Consider the following 21,853-nt stretch of genomic DNA (forward strand, 5'->3'; position numbering starts at 1 on the left):
AGTGTGTAAGAGAAAACGGTGAAGGGAAATCAAAAGGCAAAACACACACACTCAAGAGCGTTTGCACACACTCTAGAAGTTTGATGAAGGTACAACACAACTTTTGTTCCTTAGGGCCTAGTGTAGTAAATAGCAAGTAGTTTACACTTAATAAATGTTATTTGAAACTAATCAAATCAAGTTTAATTGAATCTAGCTAAAATAGAAGTATAAAGAAAAAGCTATGAGAGCAACAGAGGAAAGCAATTTCTAATTCTACCTGGAGGAATTAGGAAAAGTCAAAACAAAAATAAAGCAAAATATATTTTAATAAGTTATATGAACCATTTTAACAATGTAATTTCATTTCGTGTGGCAAACATTTATTTAATTTAAATAATAAATGCTGGGGGCTGGTCCAGTGGTGTAGTGGTCTAAGTTCACAGACTCCTTCTCGGAGGCCTGGACTTCGCAGGTTCGGATTCCCAGAGTGGACCTAGTGCTGCTTGTCAAGCCATGCTGTGGTGGCATCCTACATAAAATAGAGGAAGATTGGCATAGATGTTAGCTCAGTGACAATCTTTCACAAGCAAAAAGAGAAAGATTGGCAACAGATGTTAGCTCAGGGCCAATCTTCCTCACAACAAAAAGAAAAAAGTTAGCGATGTTGTTATTATTCCCAATGTCATAGCTCTCAGGAATTTTATTTTATTGAAACAAGATGGATCTTCTGCAGTTTGCAGCTCCCTAGCACCATTTACTCAATTCTGATTACATCATGCTGTCCATCAATATTCTTTTCCAGTAACTCTCTCAACGGTTGCTATTGTGCCTTATTGCTGACCCCCCCAAAAAAATCTACTCTAAAATATGCATAAAAATGTAAACCATAATTAATTTTCTAGACACATTAAATTTATCATTCACAATTTTATAGCATAGATGTAAACAACATGTTTTCCAATAGTGTCTTCATCAAATTCTGTAAGCCACAATCTTTGCCTTCCTAGAAAAAAGTTTAGGGTAATCACATTCACAAATTTAGATGTAAGAATATTAAAAAAGAATATCAGCAAGAATCTATCTAGAATAAAAATGATATCACATCATGACCAAGTTGAATTTTGTCGAGGAATACAAAGTTTTTAACATTAGAAAACTTATAAATGCCATTTACCACATTAAAAGATTAAGGAAGAGAAACCATGAAGACATCAAAAGAGATGCAAGAAACAAAATCATATAAAAAAATTAAAAATCTCTTCCTATAAAAAAACTCTTAGCAAATAGGAATAGAAAAGAACTGTCAACCTAAAAAAAAAAAAAACTAGATAAAACACTACTAAAGTTAAGATGTTAGGAGCATTTTCTATAAAATGTGGAAAAAGTGAAGCGTGTTCACCGTTAATATTGTCCTGGCAATCCTATACATTTTAGTTAGACAAGATATAAGTAATAGTTATAACACGGGAAAAAATAAAACTTATTAGACTCTACCTTTTGCAGTATTTAAAAGAAACCACAAATTATTAGAATTTTTGAGGGTTTTCAGAATGGATGTTTGACAGAAGAAGAATACCCAAAACAGTTACATTTCTATATAGAAATAACTATTTTAAAAGATAATAAAATTACATAATTGAAACAGCAAAAATATTAGATATGTATAATAGGGATACATATAATAAATAATATGCAGTAACTTTGTGGAAAAATTGTAAGATACATAAGAAGACAAAAATCAATACAAGATATATATCATAAATGAATAAGAAGATATAAATATAACATTCTCAAAATTGACATATAGGTTCTATGAAATTATAAGATTCTTCTAAAATTGATACAGAAAAGCAAAGATTTAGGCCATTTGAAAAGTAAAAAAATAAGTTAAATGAAAATTACTTTAATAATTATGAAGATGTTTTATCAGGCTATAACATTAAAACAGTAAAATGTTGAGAGTTAAGTTATACAGAAGGAAAGAAAAAAGTTTACAGATATTAAAACCATCTTACCCACGGTTTTAAGTCCATCATCAGAAACACTTACGTACTTAGTGTACTTTTTTTCTGCAAATCCATTTTCTTTCTGTGTAGCATCTAGCTGTTGCCACACCATCATCATCGAGGTAGGCACATTTTTCATTCCCTCTCACAGTAAACCTGTAGAAAAGAGATTAAGTACTAGGAACTAGGGAGTCCCAAGATTTCTCCCTTGCCCAACGTCATATTTTAAAAAGATATTACCCATCCAGAGTTCTGAAAAAGTGTGCAGTGACACAGTCCTCTCCCGATAGGTTAAGATATCTCTACCAAATTGAACTATAAGAGTCTGTCTTCCAAAATTTCGTATTTCTTAAACTGACATTGTTAGTTACATGTAATCGACGGAACTACCAGTTCATATAAACCAATGGTTCTTAACTGGAGGTCATTTTGCCTTCCCTCTACTCTCTGCAAGGGATACTTGGCAATATCTAGAGACACTTTTGGTTATCATAAGTTGAGGGGAGAGGGAGACAATTGTTTGTGTCTAGTGGATAGAGGCCAGAGATGCACAAGAAAACACCCCCTCCCCACAGCAAAGAATTGTTCAGTCAAAAATGTCACTAACATTTCTACTGAGAAATTCTAATACAAAGTAAGTGGCTAAGTGGATAGTAGTCACCAATTTAGGTGGCTATGCTGAGGTCATGTGTGCAGTAGACTCAGATCTTTAGATCCAATTTTCAATGTTATAAAATGGAAGACATGAAGCCCAGGATAAATTGCACTGTCAGTGCAAATAAAATCAGGTTAAAATGAACAACAGATTTAACTTGACCTGTAAAAAATGTCAACAGATAACAGGAAATTCGAAAAACAGGTATGGAATTGGAAAAGACAGGTTAAAATCAGGCAAAATTTTAATTGTTTTTGGACTGTGCTTATGAATCTCAGGTCTTTATTTCCAAAATAATCAAGTAGGCGATCTTTCCTTATCCTGATTTCCAGCTTCTCTAGCTGACCCTTAGAACTAATCTCAATACATGATACAATCTTCTGCATGTCATCTTTGCAACATGCACACAAACCTTGGGCTGTAGTGAAATGTAGCTAATGCATAGGTTCTAGAGAAGGTTGTGCTATCTAAATTTAAATAATGTCAGAAAGAAAGAAACTTACCATTTGTTAAATACGGTTCCATTTACCCATTTTCTTATTTGATTTTCTGTCATCTCCAGCCCAATCCAGTGATCACTAGTGCATTTGTGTCTCCTGAGAAAGTGCTTTTGAGACAAAATAGATTGCATCATTTTACTTGTCAGTTTTTTCTGTCATCTATCTTGTCCCTCTTGCTTTGCAGATTGTGAGGGGAGGCGACATATGTTCAACTCCTGGCTATGGGATTTTGAAAAAGAATTTTACCCTCTTACCCTCAGTTTTCTTATTTGTGAAACAAAGATGTGAGATAAATTTTCTTTAAGATACTTTTTGATTCCAAATTGATAAATATTCAACATGAAAATCTATTCCTCCAGGATTTTTAAACTGTAAACTCCTGGAAAGTTACCCTTTGCAATCGAGCTCTTGCACAGTATTCCTAATCATCAGATATTTATTATAATATTTTTACACTTCCCAGTAAATACTAGTATATTAAGTTTAATGTTATATTTTACTTTAACTTCTCTCTCAAAACAATCACATGTGCTCATGCACACACACACACACACACACACACATGCCTCATGTATCCAATTCCTTTAGAATCTAATTATCAAATTTTATTTTTCTGCCAAATATTTTGCTTTCTAAAGGAATCATTCAGGGAAAAAATATATATTTTCCTGATATTTCTTCTTTTTATTCATTCAATGTCGAAATTTCTTGAAACCTGAGAGCTTTTTCACCATAGAATTATATTATACACAGAAAGTCATTGAGTCTACTCCCCTACTAAATAGCTGGGAAACCGTAAGCTTCACATTGTATCATTTCATGTTTCAGTTTTATGATAAAAACAAGGGAATTATGGTAGATCACAACAATATTGCCCATTCCTATGTAATAACAGTGACACTAATAATATTTGGCATTTTAACATAGCATCTTCTGCAGCATTTCACGAATATATTTGAAAAAAAAGTCAATTCATTAGTCTAAGTTTTGGGTTTACAAAGGAACAGATTAAGAAAACATTGTCCCTGTATTCACAGGGATTCATTTATAGTGAGGAAAATTATATAAACATAGAGTTAGAAAATATTCTACCAGATAAAGAGATGATACTGAGTATTGTAAATACAAAGTGAAATTCGAGTTTATGGGAAGAAGCATCTGAGTCTCATGAGACCCTTTCACATGGGATGTGCTCTAAGAGGTAAGTCTGCAAGAGAGGAGGAGAAGATTCCATATAAATATAGAGGGCAAGGGAGAAGAGGGCAATTCATATTTGAGGTTTAGGGAAGAGATTGTTAGAAGGCAGAAAGAAATATTAGAAAGGATGAATGTATTGGAAACCAACAGGATACATGTTATTGGATAATTGGGAAAATTGGATGAAATTCAGTAGTTTTGGTCCTGGTGACAGGGAACTCAGAGGTGTATTTCCTAGAGCCTGTCCTATGAAAAATGTCAATCGTTATTTGTTCAATAAAGATTTGCCCATGTAATCCATGTTAAAGATGCAAGATAATTTTAAATAGGTGGAAATAAATATGGGAAACAATTTATGAAACAAGCTTCACCTCATTTTAACTAAGGAGAACATTTTGTAATTTAAACAAATATATGTAATATTCTAATCAAACTATTTTAAATAAACAGTCCTTTAAAAAATTCTTCTACACATTGCTTTTATCACTCCTTCACGGATAACTTTACCTCATTCTGTTTGTCACTTAAATTTTGCCCAGATTATGTAGCACATAATAGCCATCTATGACCTTCAAAATATCTCAGGATATTACATGATCAAAGTCTTTTTTCTCTATCCAAACAGTACAATTATTCTCATCCGATAAGTTTAATGATTTCTGTTAAGCTCAAAAGTAATTATTTTTGTATACTTCTGTTCTTTGTGTTTCACTATATTCACCATTTTTGTCAGCCTTTCCTGATAAGATTCCTATAAATGACAATTTTTAAAATATTTGCATTATTTCTCTATCCTTCAAAAATTTTATTAACACATTATTTTTCTATCTTGCTACTAATTTAACCTTGTTTTTCCCCAAGAGAACTGTAAAGGGCAGTTTAAGGATTTCTCAGAATGTTTATTTCAAATCTTGCAAAATTCAGCAGCAAAACTGCTGACTACAGAAGATCTGCCTACTAAATTGAGCCTGCATCTTACTTTTTAATTTGCAGTGTCTATTCTTAACATATCTAGTTTTTCACATTCTATTCAGATTTCTATACCTTTTGTTGCCCAAAATAGTTTAGTTTCTTTGTACTGACCTATACATTGCCCCCACCTGGTTCCCACCCATTTAAATCAATCTTCAGGCAGATTGCATACGGATGCTTTGTTCACTCCAGAAGTAACAAACAATTCTCTTTTACAATGTTGACTTCTGTGCTGTGCTGCTTTACATTTTAAGCACTTTTTAATAGCACATTATTCACAATTTTTTAAAAAAAATAAGTCACATTACCTCTTATATTGATCCTTTACTTTAAAAGAGACTAAACAAAAGTAAAAGTAAATGCTTACCACATAAGTGACTTGGCAAAGAACAGATTTCACAAGTGCAGAGGTTCAGAGTTTCACAATCCCATGTGAAAGATCTCAGAAATTCTCTTTACTCATAGGATTTTTGCCACGTGAATCAATATTTATTCAATAGAGATCCACTAAGCTTTTAATTTGTACCTGTCTTTATGCTACAGCAAAAGATACGACTTCAAATAAATCATGGTATCTGCTCACCGGAAGCTCACACCCCAGTCTAGGGGGCAACTTCAATTACACACCTACTACATTACTACTGGTGGTGAGTGCTCTGATGGCTGTTGTCATGGGACCTCAGGGACAGATAGCAAAGCAAAACTGAGAAGTCAGTGGAAGGTTCTTTGAAGAGAGTGGAATGGAGAATTCCATTTTTCCTGAGGCAATTCTCTGTTCGTGGAGTACTGGCTTTTAAATGCTTTCCAAATATTATCAAGCTCTTCTATTTATGCTCCTTAAAATATAAAGATAGCTATCAATCTACTACTTGATATAAGTCTTATACTAACCAAACAAAATATCACCAGGTTTTTCAACTGTATCTCACATGGCATGCTCTGAACATCTTCAATATTCTGCGTATATAGACAGGCATGTGTGAAAAGTTTTAAAAATCATAATTGCATTTGAATATTTCTAATGCCACTATTCAAGATAATTCATAAGAATGCATATTAAATTAGTTACCATTTCTTCAACGGTGTCAATCATAGTTAGGTCAGTATGTTGTGTGGAACAATTGTATCTACTTGAATTCCAATCCCCTTCTTCTTTAGAGAAATAATAACATTTATCTTGGAAACCAATCCAATCATGTGGGCAAAAATGTTGAGTTTCTGTACCTAGAATTGAAACAAACACATATTTTAAGGACCAGATGAAGTAATGTGCTACTGTGTTTTGAGATCATTGGGGAAGATAGGATTGCAGTGTAAAATATTACAATCATGATCCAGAAGTGCATATCTGTCATACAACTAGTTGAAAAACCAATTTCATTTTAGGTTAAATAACAGCAGTTCAGGCTTTGCCAGGACACCCATATTCCTTTCAATTCCAACCACAGTGATACGCAGGCCTTCCTAGGGCAACAGGTGACTTCACTTGTGTTAAGTCACCTTTGCCATTTCTTCCTAAATGGAATATAATGAAATCCTAGTACTATCTGGGAGTAATAAAAATATTAATTTATGAGGAAGGGGTGGAGCAAAATGGCGGGGTGAGCTGACCCGGGATTCTCTCCCCTCCAAAATACAACAAAAGATTGGAAGAACTGAATTTCAGAGAATAAACATAATGCCAGCTCGTTAGAGACCTACAATACCAAGAAGGCGGAGATCATAAACCCTACTTACAGCCTCGGAGGCGCTGGAACGTAGGAGGGAACATCGCTCCCTCCCCTAGAGTCTGATCGCTGCGGCGCAGGTCGGGAAGGAGCGGGGGAGGGGCCGCGCGACCGGGGGATCATCCAGGACTCCTGCCGCTGATTCAGTGGAGACCCGCTGACGGGGGGAAAGCTTCCATCCACGGGGACCCCATAAACCAAGGGCCTTGGGAGAACAGAGAACAGAACTGATCTGAACCCAGACCGGCGCGTGTAACAGCCCCTGCCCCCCCGGCAAAGCCAGTGGGCGCAGCCATCTTGCCCCACGGCGGAGAGCTAACACGCCGCTCTTGACCCCCATCTAGTGGCGACAGGCTGTAACTGCAACCAAATTCTACCACCATGAGAAAAAACCGCTCGTCTACCATCCAGCAATTTATAAAAGCCCCAGACCAGAAGGAAAACAATAAAAGCATAGAATTAAGTCCTGAGGACTTGGAATTAGGTAAACTAAGTGATAATGAGTTCAGAGCAGCTATAATAAAAAAACTCAATGAGGTAGAGAGAAAGATAGAGAAACAAGCCGAGTTCTGGAGTTACTTCACAAAAGAGTTTGAAATCATAAAGAAGAATCAAACAGAATTACTTGAGATGAAAAACACAATGGACCAGATAAAACAGAATATGGATTCCCTGAATGCCCATGTAGACAACATAGAAGAGCAAATTAACATAATTGAAGATAGACAGGCTGAATGGCTCCAGACAGAGGAAGAAAGAGAACTAAGAATTAAAAAAAATGAGGAAAATCTCCGAGAGATAATGGATTCAATGAGGAGTAAGAACATAAGGATCATAGGAATTCCCGAGAATATGGAAAAGGAAAATGGAGCAGAAAGTGTGCTTAATGAAATTATTGAAGAGAACTTCTCAAATCTAGGGATCAACGGAGAAATGTGTGTAGAGGAGGGTTTTAGATCTCCTAGATTTGTCAATGTAAAAAGAGCTACCCCAAGACACATAGTAGTAAAATTGGCAAAAAGGAAAGATAAGGAAAAATTCTCAGGGAAGTAAGAAAAAAAAAAAGAGAATAACCTATAAAGGAGCCCCTATCAGACTGTCAGCAGATTTCTCTACAGAAATCCTACAAGCTAGGAGAGAATGGAGTGACATATTCAAAGCTTTAAAGGATAAAAATCTTCAGCCAAGAGTACTCTATCCAGCAAGAATTTCCTTCAGATATGAGGGAGAAATTAAATCTTTTCCAGACAAACAAAAGTTAAGGGAATTTGTAACCAAAAGCCCTCCATTACAAGAAATCCTCAAGAAGGCTCTCATACCTGAAAAAAGAAAAAAGGGAGAAAGGGGACACCATCCACAGACTAGGGAGACTGATGGATAGAACCAGAACAGGATAGCAATTATTCAATTATAGCATTAGGGTAAAGGTAAGGAAACTACCAAAGCAAGGATGATCTTATCACTCTAACTACAAATTAATAAGACGAGTTGGAATAAAAAATGAAAATAATTATTTAGGAGGGGAAGAGCAAAGGGTCTAAATCAGTATTGGTCAAGTAAGTAAGAGACCACCAGAGAATAGACTATATTATACACGAGATTCTAAATACAAACTTCAAGGTAGACACTAAAATAAAGTACAGAACAGAGTCGCAAATCATAAATAAGGAAAAATCTAAGAAACCCAGCATAAGAAATTGCAGTATTAAATGGGTAGTTTAAAGCAAACAGGAAAAGAAATGCAGGAAAACAAGATAATGAGCAACAGATTAACAGCATTAAGTCCACATGCATCAATAATACTCTCAATGTGAACGGATTGAACTCTCCAATAAAAAGACACAGAGTGGCAAAATGGATTAAAGAACACGATCCAACAATCTGTTGCCTCCAGGAAACACACCTCAGCCCCAAGGACAAACACAGACTCAGGGTGAAGGGGTGGAGGACAATACTTCAAGCAAATAGCAAGGAAAAAAAGGCAGATGTTGCAATTCTTATATCAGACCAAGTGGATTTCAAAATAAGACAGGTAAAGAGAGACACAGAGGGACAATATATAATGACCAAAAGGACACTTCATCAAGAAGAAATAACGCTTACAAATATCTATGCACCCAACACAGGAGCACCAAGATTCATAAAGCAGCTATTAACAGACCTAAAGGAAGATGTTAAAAACAACACAATAATAGTAGGGTACCTCAACACCCCACTCACATCAATTGACAGATCATCCAGACAGAAAGTCAACAAGGAAATACTGGAGCTAAACGAAAAACTAAAACAATTGGACTTAATAGACATATATAGATCACTTCACCCTGAAAGAGCTGAATACACATTCTTCTCAAGTGCACATGGAACATTCTCAAGTATAGACCATATGTTGGGAAACAAGGCAAGCCTCTACAAATTTAAAAAAATTGAAATAATAACAAGCATCTTCTCCGATCATAGTGCTATAAAGCTAGAAGTTAATTACAAGAAAAAAGCTGAGAAAGGCACAAAGATGTGGAGACTAAACAACACACTACTGAACAAGCAATGGATCATTGAAGAAATTAAAGAAGAAATAAAAAAAAACCTGGAAACAAATGAAAGTGATAGCATGCCATATCAACTCATATGGGATACAGCAAAAGCTGTATTAAGAGGAAAATTCATTGCAATACAGGCACATCTTAACAAGAAAAATCCCAAATATGCAACCTTAAAGCACACCTAACCAAACTAGAGAAAAAAGAACAAATGAAGCCCAAAGTCAGCAGAAGGAGAGAAATAATAAAAATCAGAGCAGAAATAAATACTATTGAAATGAAAAAGGCAGTAGAAAGGATCAATGAGACAAAGAGCTGGTTTTTTGAGAAGATAAATAAAATTGACAAACCACTAGCCAGACTTACAAGGCAAAAAAGGGAGAAAGCTCAAATAAACAAAATCAGAGATGAGCGAGGAGAAATAACAACAGACTCTGCAGAAATACAAGATTATAAGAGAATACTACAAAAAACTATATGCCAAAAGAATGGATAACCTAGAGGAAATGGATAAATTCTTGGACTCCTACAATCTCCCAAAGCTCACTCAAGAAGAGGCAGACAATTTGAACAGACCAATCACAAGGAAAGAGATGGAAACAGCAATCAAAAACATCCCAAAGAATAAAACCCCAGGACCAGATGGCTTTCCTGGGGAATTCTACCAAACTTTCAGAGAGGATTTAATACCTATCCTTTTCAAGCTATTCCAAAAAATTAGGGAAGATGGAACACTTCCTAATACATTCTATGAGACCAACATCACGCTGATACCAAAACCTGACAAGGACACCACGAAAAAAGAGAACTACAGGCCAATATCACTGATGAACATAGATGCAAAAATTCTAAACAAAATTTTGGCAACCAGAATTCAGCAATTCATCAAAAGGATCATACATCATGATCAGGTGGGATTCATACCAGGGACACAGGGATGGTTCAACATCCGCAAATCAATCAACGTGATACACCACATCAACAAACTGAGGAATAAAAACCACATGATCATCTCAATAGATGCAGAGAAGGCATTTGACAAGATCCAACAGCCATTTATGATAAAAACTTTGAACAAAATGGGCATAGAAGGAAACTACCTCAACACAATAAAGGCCATATATGACAAACCCATAGCCACCATCATACTCAATGGGCAAAAACTGAATGCCATCCCCCTGAAAACAGGAATGAGACAAGGATGCCCTCTATCACCCCTCTTATTTAACATAGTACTGGAGGTCCTGGCCAGAGCAATCAGGCAAGCAAAAGGAATAAAAGGAATCTAAATAGGGAGGGAAGAAGTGAAACTCTCGCTGTTTGCAGACGACATGATCTTATATATGGAAAACCCCAAAGAATCCATTGGAAAACTGTTAGAAGTAATCAACAACTACAGCAAAGTTGCAGGGTATAAAATCAATTTGCATAAATCCGTAGCATTTCTATACTCCAGTAATGAACCAACAGAAAAAGAACTCAGGAACACAATACCATTCACAATCGCAACAAGAAGAATAAAATACCTTGGGGTAAATTTAACTAAGGAAGTGAAGGACCTATATAATGAAAATTACAAGGCCTTTCTGAGAGAATTGGATGACGACATAAGGAGATGGAAAAACATTCCATGTACATGGATTGGAAGAATAAACATAGTTAAAATGTCCGTTCTACTTAAAGCAATCTACAGATTCAATGCCATCCCAATCAGAATCCCAATGACATTCTTTACAGAATTAGAACAAAGAATCCTAAAATTCATGTGGGGCAACAAAAGACCCCGAATTTCTAAAGCAATCCTGAGAAAAAAGAACAAAACGGGAGGCATCACAATCCCTGACTTCAAAACATACTACAAAGCTACAGTAATCAAAACAGCATGGTACTGGTACAAAAACAGGTGCATAGATCAATGGAACAGAATTGAAAGCCCAGAAATAAAACCACACATCTATGGACAGCTTATCTTTGACAAAGGAGCTGAGGGCATACAATGGAGAAAAGAAAGTCTTTTCAACAAATGGTGCTGGGAAAACTGGAAAGCCACATGTAAAAGAATGAAAATTGACCATTCTTTTTCACCATTCACCAAAATAAACTCAAAATGGATCAAAGACCTAAAGGTGAGACCTGAAACCATAAGTCTCCTGGAAGAAAACGTAGGCAGTACACTCTTTGACATCAGTATTAAAAGGATCTTTTCGGACACCATGCCTTCTCAGAGAAGGGAAACAATAGAAAGAATAAACAAATGGGACTTCATCAGACTAAAGAGCTTCTTCAAGGCAAATGAAAACAGGATTGTAACAAAACAATAACCCACTAACTGGGAAAAAATATTTGCAATTCATATATCGGACAAAGGCTTAATATCCATAATATATAAAGAACTCTCGCAACTCAACAACAAAACATCAAATAACCCAATCAAAAAATGGGCTGGAGACATGAAGAGATATTTCTCCAAAGAAGATATACTGATGGCCAATAGGCATATGAAAAGATGTTCATCATCACTGATCATCAGGGAACTGCAAATCAAAACTACACTAAGATATCACCTTACACCCTTTAGAATGACAAAAATATCTAAAACTAACAGTAACAAATGTTGGAGAGGTTGCGGAGAAAAAGGAACCCTCATACACTGCTGGTGGGAATGCAAACTGGTGCAGCCACTATGGAAAACAGAATGGAGATTCCTCAAAAACTTAAAAATAGAACTACCATACAATCCAGCCATCCCACTCCTGGGTATTTATCCAAAGAGCTTGAAGTCAGCAATCTCAAAAGTCCTATGCACCCCAATGTTTATTGCAGCATTATTTACAATAGCCAAGACGTGGAAGCAACCTAAGTGCCCAGCAACAGACGAATGGATAAAGAAGATGTGGTACATATATACAATGGAATACTACTCAGTCGTAAAACAGAACAAAATCATTCCATTTGCAATAACATGGATGGACCTTGAGGGAATTATGTTAAGTGAAATAAGCCAGCAAGAGAAGGATAATCTGTGTATGACTCCACTCATACGAGGAATTTAAAATTATGGACTAAGAATAGTTTAGTGGATACCAGGGGAAAGGGGGGGTGGGGGGTGGGCACAAAGGGTGAAGTGGTGCACCTACAACATGGCTGACAAACATTAATGTACAACTGAAATTTCACAAGATTGTAACCTATCATTAACTCAATAAAAAACATTAATTTATTTTAGACTGTTATAAATCTAGGACACGATTTAATCTCAAGAAAGCAATGAAAATAATAAAACAGAATATATAACTAACAAGATATATGTGTCAAATTGCCTGTTGTCAACTAGGTACCACCATGACTGTATGATTTTGGGTTAACCAATGAAAAGAATCCACTTGAGATTTGGAAGGTGCAAGTAAAACAGAAGACATTATTCTTGGAGATCTTGGGCATTGGAACTTCACAGGCCTTTTCATGAGTTTCTCTTTTGTAGTCTTGGCAGTCAGATATGTTAGCTTCTTAGACTTTTCTCTAGTCTCTGAGTTCTCCAAACATGTTAACGCTTAAGCCAAAATCATTAGTGACTATTTCTCCTCCAGCTAAACAGCCTTTCAGACCATCACTCTCCAGCTCCTCCCAGTCATGTTTCCCTAATTCCTACACTAAAGTCCTATTCTTGTAACATTTGCAATGTATGTTTTCCTGAACACATCCATATAGAATCAGTTTTTGGTACCAAAAGTGGTGCTAAGGGAAGAGAATCTTAAGGATGAGATATGGTATTGATTTTTCAATGTAATTCACTTTAAAGACATTAATCCAATCACCAGTTGTAAATGGGATGCTGGTGATCTATGGTCCATAGTGGTAAAACAATTAGTTAAATTTTCAGCTATAGTCACCTGATGCCAAGTACCTATAAAAGTTAAAACCTTTAACACAATTCTCTTAATCACTGATATAATAAGAAGCAAAAAGAAGGATAATAATATCTGAACACTGTGATTAACAAAACTAAGCCAGTTGACATACATAGGGAGCTACATGCAGCAACAAAGTGCACATGAAACATTTACCAGAGCAGGCAATAAAGTGGCAAAAATAAATTTTAAAAGATTGAAGACATTTACAGTATGTCACCTGACTGCAGTAGACTTGAGCTATATATCAGTAGAAAAGAAAATTATACTATCTTAAAATTAAGAACTGTTCATTGAAAGATATTATACAGAGGATAAATTTGAACTTCATAGGGGAAGAAGATATTTACAGTAGAAATACAAAAGATTTTTATCTAGTATGTTAAAGAACTCATGACTCAAAAAAAAGACAGCTAACTCAATTAAAATATGGGCAAAGTATCTGAACACACCCATTACAAAATATGAACTGTTTGACTAAATTAGTCATTAGTGACTAAATGAGCAATAAACATGAAAAGGAGCTTAACGGTATAGGCCATCAGAAAAATATCAATTAAAGCCACATAAGATATCAACACACACTCACTGGAATGGCAAAAATGGATAAAATTGACAGCAAAGTGATGACAAATATGTCGAGCAACTGGCATTTTAATAGCATTATGGTTAGATTATCTACTATTTAAGGTATTATCTACTAAGGCTAATCTATGCAAACTCTATGGTTTAATAATTCTTATAAGTACATTCTAAATGATGTTCACTATTCACTAAAAGACTAAAAATATAAGTATATTCAAAGCAACACAATTTGCAGTAGTCAAAATGTGGCATAATTCAAATGTCCATCAAAAGTAGAATGATTAATAAATTAATATATAACATGGAGTACTCTACAACCGGGATCTGCAGACCACAACTTGAAGCCAGACTCAGAGCTAAGAATGATTTTTACATTTTAAAATAATCAAAAATAATTAAAAAATGAAAGTAATTAAAAGAGGAAGAAGATTTTTGACACATGAATATTATATAATATTCAAATTTCTGTGTTCAATTTGGCCATGCTCCCTTGTTTACATATCTTCTGTGGATGTTTTTGGCTACCAATACAGAGTTGAGTAGCTACAACAGAGATTGTATGGCTAACAAAGCCTAAATTATTTATTATCTGGTCCTTTATATAAAATATTTCCCAACCTCCTTTTACAACAATGAGTCAATGAATTTCTGCTACATGTTATAACATGGAAGAATCATGAAAACATAATGTGGAACAAAAGGAAAAAGATGCAAAGGATACATGCAAATTGCATGATGTTATTTGTACAAAATTTTTTAAATGGGTAAAACTTGCCTATGGCAACAAGTGAAAATAGTGATTACCATTGGCATGAGAAAGTTCAGTGGGATGTGAGATTATCAGGGTGAACAATTTTGTCTTAATCATTTTTGCATCTCCCAATGTCTTACATAGGTTATGTAGTTCATAACAATTCACTCAGTGATACTCATTAAATATATTATGAATAATGAGAAGGGAGTGGGAACAAGAAAAGACTGTGATTGAGACAGAAAGGAACAGGATTATATAATAGGAAGCCCTGAAAAAAAAAATAAGTGAAGATATAAAGGATGTGATTTACTCACCTTTTAAACAAATTGAAAAATAAAGAATAGTTAGAACTATTCCCAAAACAAGTCCAATAAAAATTAAAATACACTTATCCTTCATGTTCTTAATACCTGAAAAATCAAAGAAAACAAATACCTTTAGATTAAGAAACAGGCAAAAGAAAGACTAAATTTGCATTCATAACTATACCTAACAAACTATTTTAGGCAATTTATTATGATTTTTGAGGACATCTTTATATCCAGTCCAAGATTTTGCTGTCATAGTCCAAGGAACGAAGTATGCATGACTCTTTAGGGTAGCATTTCCTTAGCCTGGCGCCAACCCCAGGCCTTCATGTCCTTCCTCTGTGGTGAAATATAGCTCACCCTAACATTCTTTGAATGTTTCGAAGAAAGTCTGCTTTCTAACAGATGAAAAGTTTATTTTAAAGGATAGATAGCATAGTATATTGAAAGGTCATAGAGTAATCAATCCAAAGTTTTGAGATACAGATTTTTGCCACAAACAAGCAAAGGGAAGTTGGACAAGTATTATTTCTTTTTCAGGTCATATATTTCCTCATCTGCAAAATCAGTAGAACAGAATAAATCTCTGGTGAGGGATTGTTTTTCTTTTATTAGTGCCCATTTAAGAAAAAAATATGGTTATAAGTTTTTTGAAATGAAACATTTTTATTGTTTTACATGATTACGAAATATTCATCCTTGTAAAATTTTATGAAATTTAAAAAAGTGTGGAAGTTACTATGAGATAATATAACTTATTGAAAGCATTTATCATTCCCATTTTTTTTTCACTTAGTGAACTAGTTATTCTTTCATTAAATAAACTTTTTCCTTAGTGGATATAGGAAAGAAATGAAATTTAAAATGCAGCTAAATTTATACTACGTAGAGATAGCCAGCATTATCATTTGGGATAACATCCTTCCATCCATACATCTTTCTAATCCTGTTTTAACACACATAGCCTGCCTCCCAAAGACGCATAATTTTAAATGAATGCAATAATCATGTAGCCATTGTTTTATAATCTAATGTTTTCAGCTAACAATTGTTCTTCCCATGTGTGGTAGACTGTTAAAAATGGCCCCAAATGAATCACGCCTCCTTGTGTCCACTTCCCCTTTGACACATGATCTTGCTATACTTCCCATCAAGAGGTATACTGTATCTCCTGAAATTTGAATATGAATTGGCCTTGTGCCTTACTTTGACCAATAGAATGTGGTAGAAATACATTCTGAGACTTTAGAGCCTAGGTCTTAAGAGACCTTGCAATTTCTCCTTTTACTCTTCTGAAGTCCAGCCACCATCTGAGGAAGGCCAAGCTTACCACTAAAGGGGCCCAGCCACCATCTGAAGAAGACTGGGAGAGAGAATATGGAGGATAAACATATTAACCCAACCACTATGGCTCATATCTGTGAGTGATGACATTGTGGATCCTCAGTCCCTGCCCAAATATACCAGCTGGCATAAACATAGAGGAGGCACGAGCCATCCCCATTGAATTTTGTCCACATGCCTACCTCATAGAACCATAAGGAAAATGGTGGTGGTTGTTTTAATCCACTAAACTTTGGGATGGTTGTTCATTCAGAGCAATAGCTAAATTTACGTATTATGTAAAAGTATAATTTGATATTGTAATTTTAATGGTTGATAATATTCTATCATATGGCTACACCATTAAAAAAAACACCAACAAACTAATCCTCTTCTTTTTTTTTTTTTGAGGAAGATTAGCCCTGAGCTAATTACTGCCAGTCCTCCTCTTTTTGCTGAGGAATCCTGGCCCTGAGCTAACATCTGTGCCCATCTTCCTCTACTTTATATGTGGGATGCCTACCATAGCATGGCATGCCAAGCGGTGCCATGTCCACACCCAGGATCCGAACCAGCGAACCCTAGCCGCTGAGAAGCGGAAAGTGTGAACTTAACTGCTGCATCACTGGGCCTGCCCCCAAACTAATCCTCTTCTGATGGATATTTAGGCTGCTCCATCCCTTTTTTAAGCCAGAACTAGAACAAGTGTAATTTAAATGTCTTGCATATTTGTCTAATTATCTTCTTAAGAAAAATTTTCAAAAATAAATAAATTGCTATATATTGGTTGAATGTTCTTCCAAAAGTGTGCTACTAATCCATATCATCATGATTAATGCATGAAAATGCTGATACCCATAAAAATTCATGAAAAATTGATTTTTATAGAGTACCATAAAGAGTGAGAGGGAATGCAGCAAAGAGAATATCAGCATTGTTTTTGAGGCAACAAACTCTTATTATTTCAACTATCTGAGAAATATCATTATGGAATTACATCTAACTTCATATATTTATGCCAAATTTCTGAAAAGTCTTATCATTAGCTGTGAGTTTTTTCTGACTGTTTGGAATTTCAAAGCTACACAATAAACATGAACTGTAGTACACGTAATGCTTCACTTTTGAACCAGCACTGTGTTATTTGTTCATCCTTTAACAAAATGTTTACTTGTTAATGACCTATTATGAGCTAATTTCCATAATACAATAGTAGACTAATAAGACATAATCCATACCCTCCTGGAACTTACAGTTGGTGCAAATACTGATAAAAATGAATTTGAAAATACAGATTGAAGCCAGTGTTAGAAAGGCAATAAGCATGGTCCTCTGATCGATAAAGGGGAAGCGACTAAAAGGGATAGTCAGGAAGGCCATTTGTGGAAATGACACTAAAACCAAGACCTAAAATATGAGCAGTGACCATCTATGCAAAATAAACAAGAGAAAGCACTTCAAGCAAAGAGAACATGTACAAGTGCTTGAATCAGGAAAGAACTTAAAAGAATGTAGCAAAGTGTAACAAGTGTGACTGGGTCAGAGGTACCAGGGGAGAATAGTGACTACTAGGAGCAAAACCATGCTATGCTCTGAATGCCCTAGGAAAGAACTCGATTTGCCTCTAAGTATAATGGGAAGCTGCTAATTTTTTATGAGAGTGTTTGATATTACCAGATCTACATTTTTAAAAGTTGTGTGTGTGACTACTGGCTGGAGAGCCTGTTTAGGAGACTGTAAATAACCAATTAAATTACAGTGATGGGGGCCCGCCCAGTGGCACATCAGTTAAGTGCACACGTTCTGCTTCAGCGGCTTGGGTTTCGCCAGTTCCAATCCCGGGTGTGGACATAGCACCACGTGGCAAGTCATGCTGTGGTAGGCGTCCCACATATAGAGAAAGATGGGCACGGATGTTAGCTCAGGGCCAGTCATCCTCAGAAAAAAAGAGGAGGATTGGTAGACGTTAGCTCAGGGCTAATCTTCCTTGGGAAAATAAAAAAATTATGGTGATGTCTTAAATAAGATCTGTAACAGAGAAGATGGAAAAATTCAGCTGGAACACGTGAAGGTCATTGTTGTCCTTGATAGAGTGGTTTTAAGGAGTAACGCAGGAGGAAGTTAGATTGTTGGAAGTACGAAAGTGAAATCAGCATGTAGACTCTCAGAGAACTTTGCTTTGTGAAGCAGAACAAGCAAAGAATTTGTTAGTGGAATGAGATTAATAGTTATAGCAGGATTTTTTTAAAAGATGTAACACATAATGTTTCCATGCATTTGGGGATTATTTAGTGCAAAAGGGATAGATTGCTGGCACAGGCAGGAAAAGGAGGGAATCATTAAATTAAAAAGAATAATTCTTGCATAGGCTAGAAGGATTGGGGTCTTATTGGACCACAGATGGAGGGATTGCTCCCAGGTAAGAGAAATGACCAGACCTGCAATGTAGGAAAGGTCAAAATGAGGATAAACATAACATATGTCTGTCTTTTCAGCCTTTTTGGTGCTGTACATGACTCAGTTCAGAGCTTGAGTCCAGGTTCTTTCTAATGAGGTTTTTAATCACCTTACAAATATTATCTTATTAATTTCTTTAATTCCATATTAATTTTCCTCAAATATCAAGGTATCAAGAAATCAAATACTTGTTTTCTCTTTTCTATGCCGTCAGTCAAGTCAATAGGTCATTATGGTATCCTATTTGTCTGTCCATGAACTGGCATAGTGAACAAAAGGATATTACAGTTTTAAATATTACAATTTCAAAATCTTGGTCAAATGTTTACAGTGTATAATTTTATTTTCTTACCCTATTTGAGCCTATATCTCTTCATCCATTAAATAACACTATCTCTTTTTTTTTAATTAAAGGATATAGATGTGCTATGTTTTCAAACAGTCTAGCTTGCACGAGGAATTAAATAAAAGAAAGTTTTTGTTATTATTTTTTTATGGTGTTAGCTCTCCCATCTTTCCATATTTTAACTATTGTGTGTGGGGGAAGGTGAAGGTTATTTGTTGCTATATTAAGTGGAATTTTTAAATACACTTTCCCATATGCAATTTTTATACATTTTAAGTAGGTAACCAGGCTCATTTTCTTTTCTTCCAGAATGACTGTTGAAAGAAAACCCAAACCTGCTTGAAATCAGTGACCCTTGAATTTGTAGAAAATTCCTAGCTTGTTAAAGGGATTGTAGGGGAGGAAGACATTTCCTCTACCCTCTCTGGGTTCTTCTGTCCAGAGAATGAATTAAATTCACATGAGACAGAATAACAGGCGAAAATTAAACAAAGCTTTTTAACATGTATACATGGGAGAGGCTCAGGCAAGCTGAGCAGCTTGCCAAAATGGCCACCACCTTAAATATCATCTTCAGCTAAAGGTAAAGGAGGATGTTGAGGGTTTGGGGGAGTTGATCATGGGAGATTACCACACAAGTACAGTAAAGAAAATGCAGATTTAAGTCCTTGCCTTTGGTATTGATTAAGAGTTTCTGGAGATAAGGTCATCCCCCTTCTTCTTGGTACAGAGAGGCAGACACCTTTACAGATGGAGATTTCCTTTACAGTGTAAATGTCTCTTAACAAAGGGTAAGTAAATTCTACTTTTCAGAGTTGCTTTCCTGTCTGCAGTTTGTTAAAAGTAACCAGCCCCAAATAATCCTCATGCCCAAGAGACATATCTTGGGGTGGCCAATTCCAGTCCCCCACAGGATGATTAGGAGAATGATAGATGGATTTAAAAAAGAGGAAAAACCTCTGAGCCAACAGGAGGAAAGAAGGGAATGCACATCCTGACAATATGAGAAATGATAGTTTGCACATACAGGTTGAAACGAAATTAAATATATAGTTGTATTTAAAGTATTTTAGCTTGATCCTCTCCCTTCTTCACCATGTTTTGACATAAAGAGCCCTGGATGATTGACTTTGAAAGATTTTCCTGTTAGATTTAGAATTTGGATCTTACGTACTCTGACCTTGCTATTTGCTTGGTTAGTATTGCTACATCCAATGCTACCAAGTTATTTTCTAAGTTATTTTTAGTACCTTTTCTTTCCTTATTCATCTTAAGGTTGCCAGAGACATTACTAAGGATATCAGGATACCAGCATTTGTTTAGACAGGAGTACAATAGGGAGATAATCCTTCTGTTATTAAGAACCTCTAAAGTCTAGTTTATCTTGATTCTACTCTCTGGGCATAAACAATCTTTTAAAATATTGGCCAAATTTTTCATATCATGTATGCATTTGGGGCATTGAATGAGTATGTGGATCAAATTTAACATCTTCTCCAGTATTGGTTTTATTAACTACTTAGTAAAAATGAAACTAAATCCTGAGCTGTTTTAAGCTACGATTAATCTCTCTCCATTATCAGTTAAGATAAGACAAAGTGAATCTGAATTATAAGGAAAAAGAGTCAGTTACAAATCTAAATTTTGTTATCATTTTTCATTTATGGAGATGTTAACTTAAAAAGTATTCTTCTTTTGCCTTGATACAAAAAATACAAAACCCATGTCATGTCTTTAAAGGGTTTTGTTTAACGTTATGCCTCATAATTTCAGTAAGTAACTTTCATTTTGAACAGCTGAAAATGTCCTTACCTTGCTTCTTCTGTGTTTCTTTTCCTTGGTTGCTGTTATCATTTTCTGGTCCTCCTTGAGCCGGTGCAGCTACTTGCCTGCTTTGTGTCATATCTTCCAAAACCTGTCTTAAAAGTTTTTACTTTACTCTAAAAATGTTTTTGTTGTTTTTACAACACAGCTCCGGGCTAGAGTTATGCTGCTATTGAAAAGTAAAACAAGTTTTTATGCGCTATTTCTCAAAAGGGAAGTAATCTTATGACTATGATTGAGTTGAACTATCATTTACCACAATGCCTTCCTGGAGGGCGGAGGGCGAGAAGAAAACAAACAATCTTTGCGGGAAAGGAAGGAAGTTCGCTAAAAGTGAAGAATGACAAGCTCATATATCTCTTAAAAGATGAATCATAGAGCAAAGAATCTTCTAGAGGAATTTGTTTTCAATTGTCCCAACAGTGTTCATAATTAAGGTCCTTCCAGAGCCATAAGAGATAAGGATACCAATTAATTAAAAGACATGCTTTAGGACGTTATAGATTAATTGTCATGTTTTAAGAATGACCATCTTAAAGGTGATGAAATCAAAAAAAGAAAAGCTATGCTTTAAACTGGCTGCTGAAACAGAAACAAAACCATTTCCTCTCTCTATCAAACACAATGAATATTACATATGTTCATATATAACATTCATATAATATATACTATTCATATATATTATATATGAATATTATGTATATATGATATATTAGAGAGGAAACTAAAAAGAAGCAGCTGATGTTCTTTAAGCTGTTTCAGGATTAAC

The 21,853-nt window shown here is 35.2% G+C and overlaps 1 protein-coding gene across 3 annotated transcripts; it reads right to left on the minus strand.

The window, feature by feature from the left end:
- Window positions 1-290: 290 nt before the first annotated feature.
- CLEC2B (C-type lectin domain family 2 member B) lies at window positions 291-21,410 on the minus strand. 3 transcript variants are annotated; one of them, XM_070620680.1, is made up of 6 exons: window positions 21,073-21,410; window positions 15,141-15,236; window positions 6,382-6,536; window positions 3,147-3,250; window positions 2,036-2,144; window positions 291-511 (listed from the first exon to the last, which is right to left on the minus strand). In XM_070620680.1, the coding sequence occupies exons 1-5, from the start codon at window positions 21,161-21,163 to the stop codon at window positions 2,036-2,038; spliced, it is 555 nt and encodes a 184-aa protein (XP_070476781.1). In that variant the 5' UTR covers window positions 21,164-21,410; the 3' UTR covers window positions 291-511. The 3 variants fall into 3 exon arrangements, with proteins under 3 accessions (XP_070476781.1, XP_070476782.1, XP_070476783.1); XM_070620681.1 differs by having other exon boundaries at window positions 2,032-2,144; XM_070620682.1 differs by having other exon boundaries at window positions 1,998-2,144.
- Window positions 21,411-21,853: the final 443 nt, after the last annotated feature.

Source organism: Equus przewalskii, chromosome 5 (assembly GCF_037783145.1).
Source record: "Equus przewalskii isolate Varuska chromosome 5, EquPr2, whole genome shotgun sequence".
NCBI lineage: Eukaryota > Metazoa > Chordata > Mammalia > Perissodactyla > Equidae > Equus > Equus przewalskii.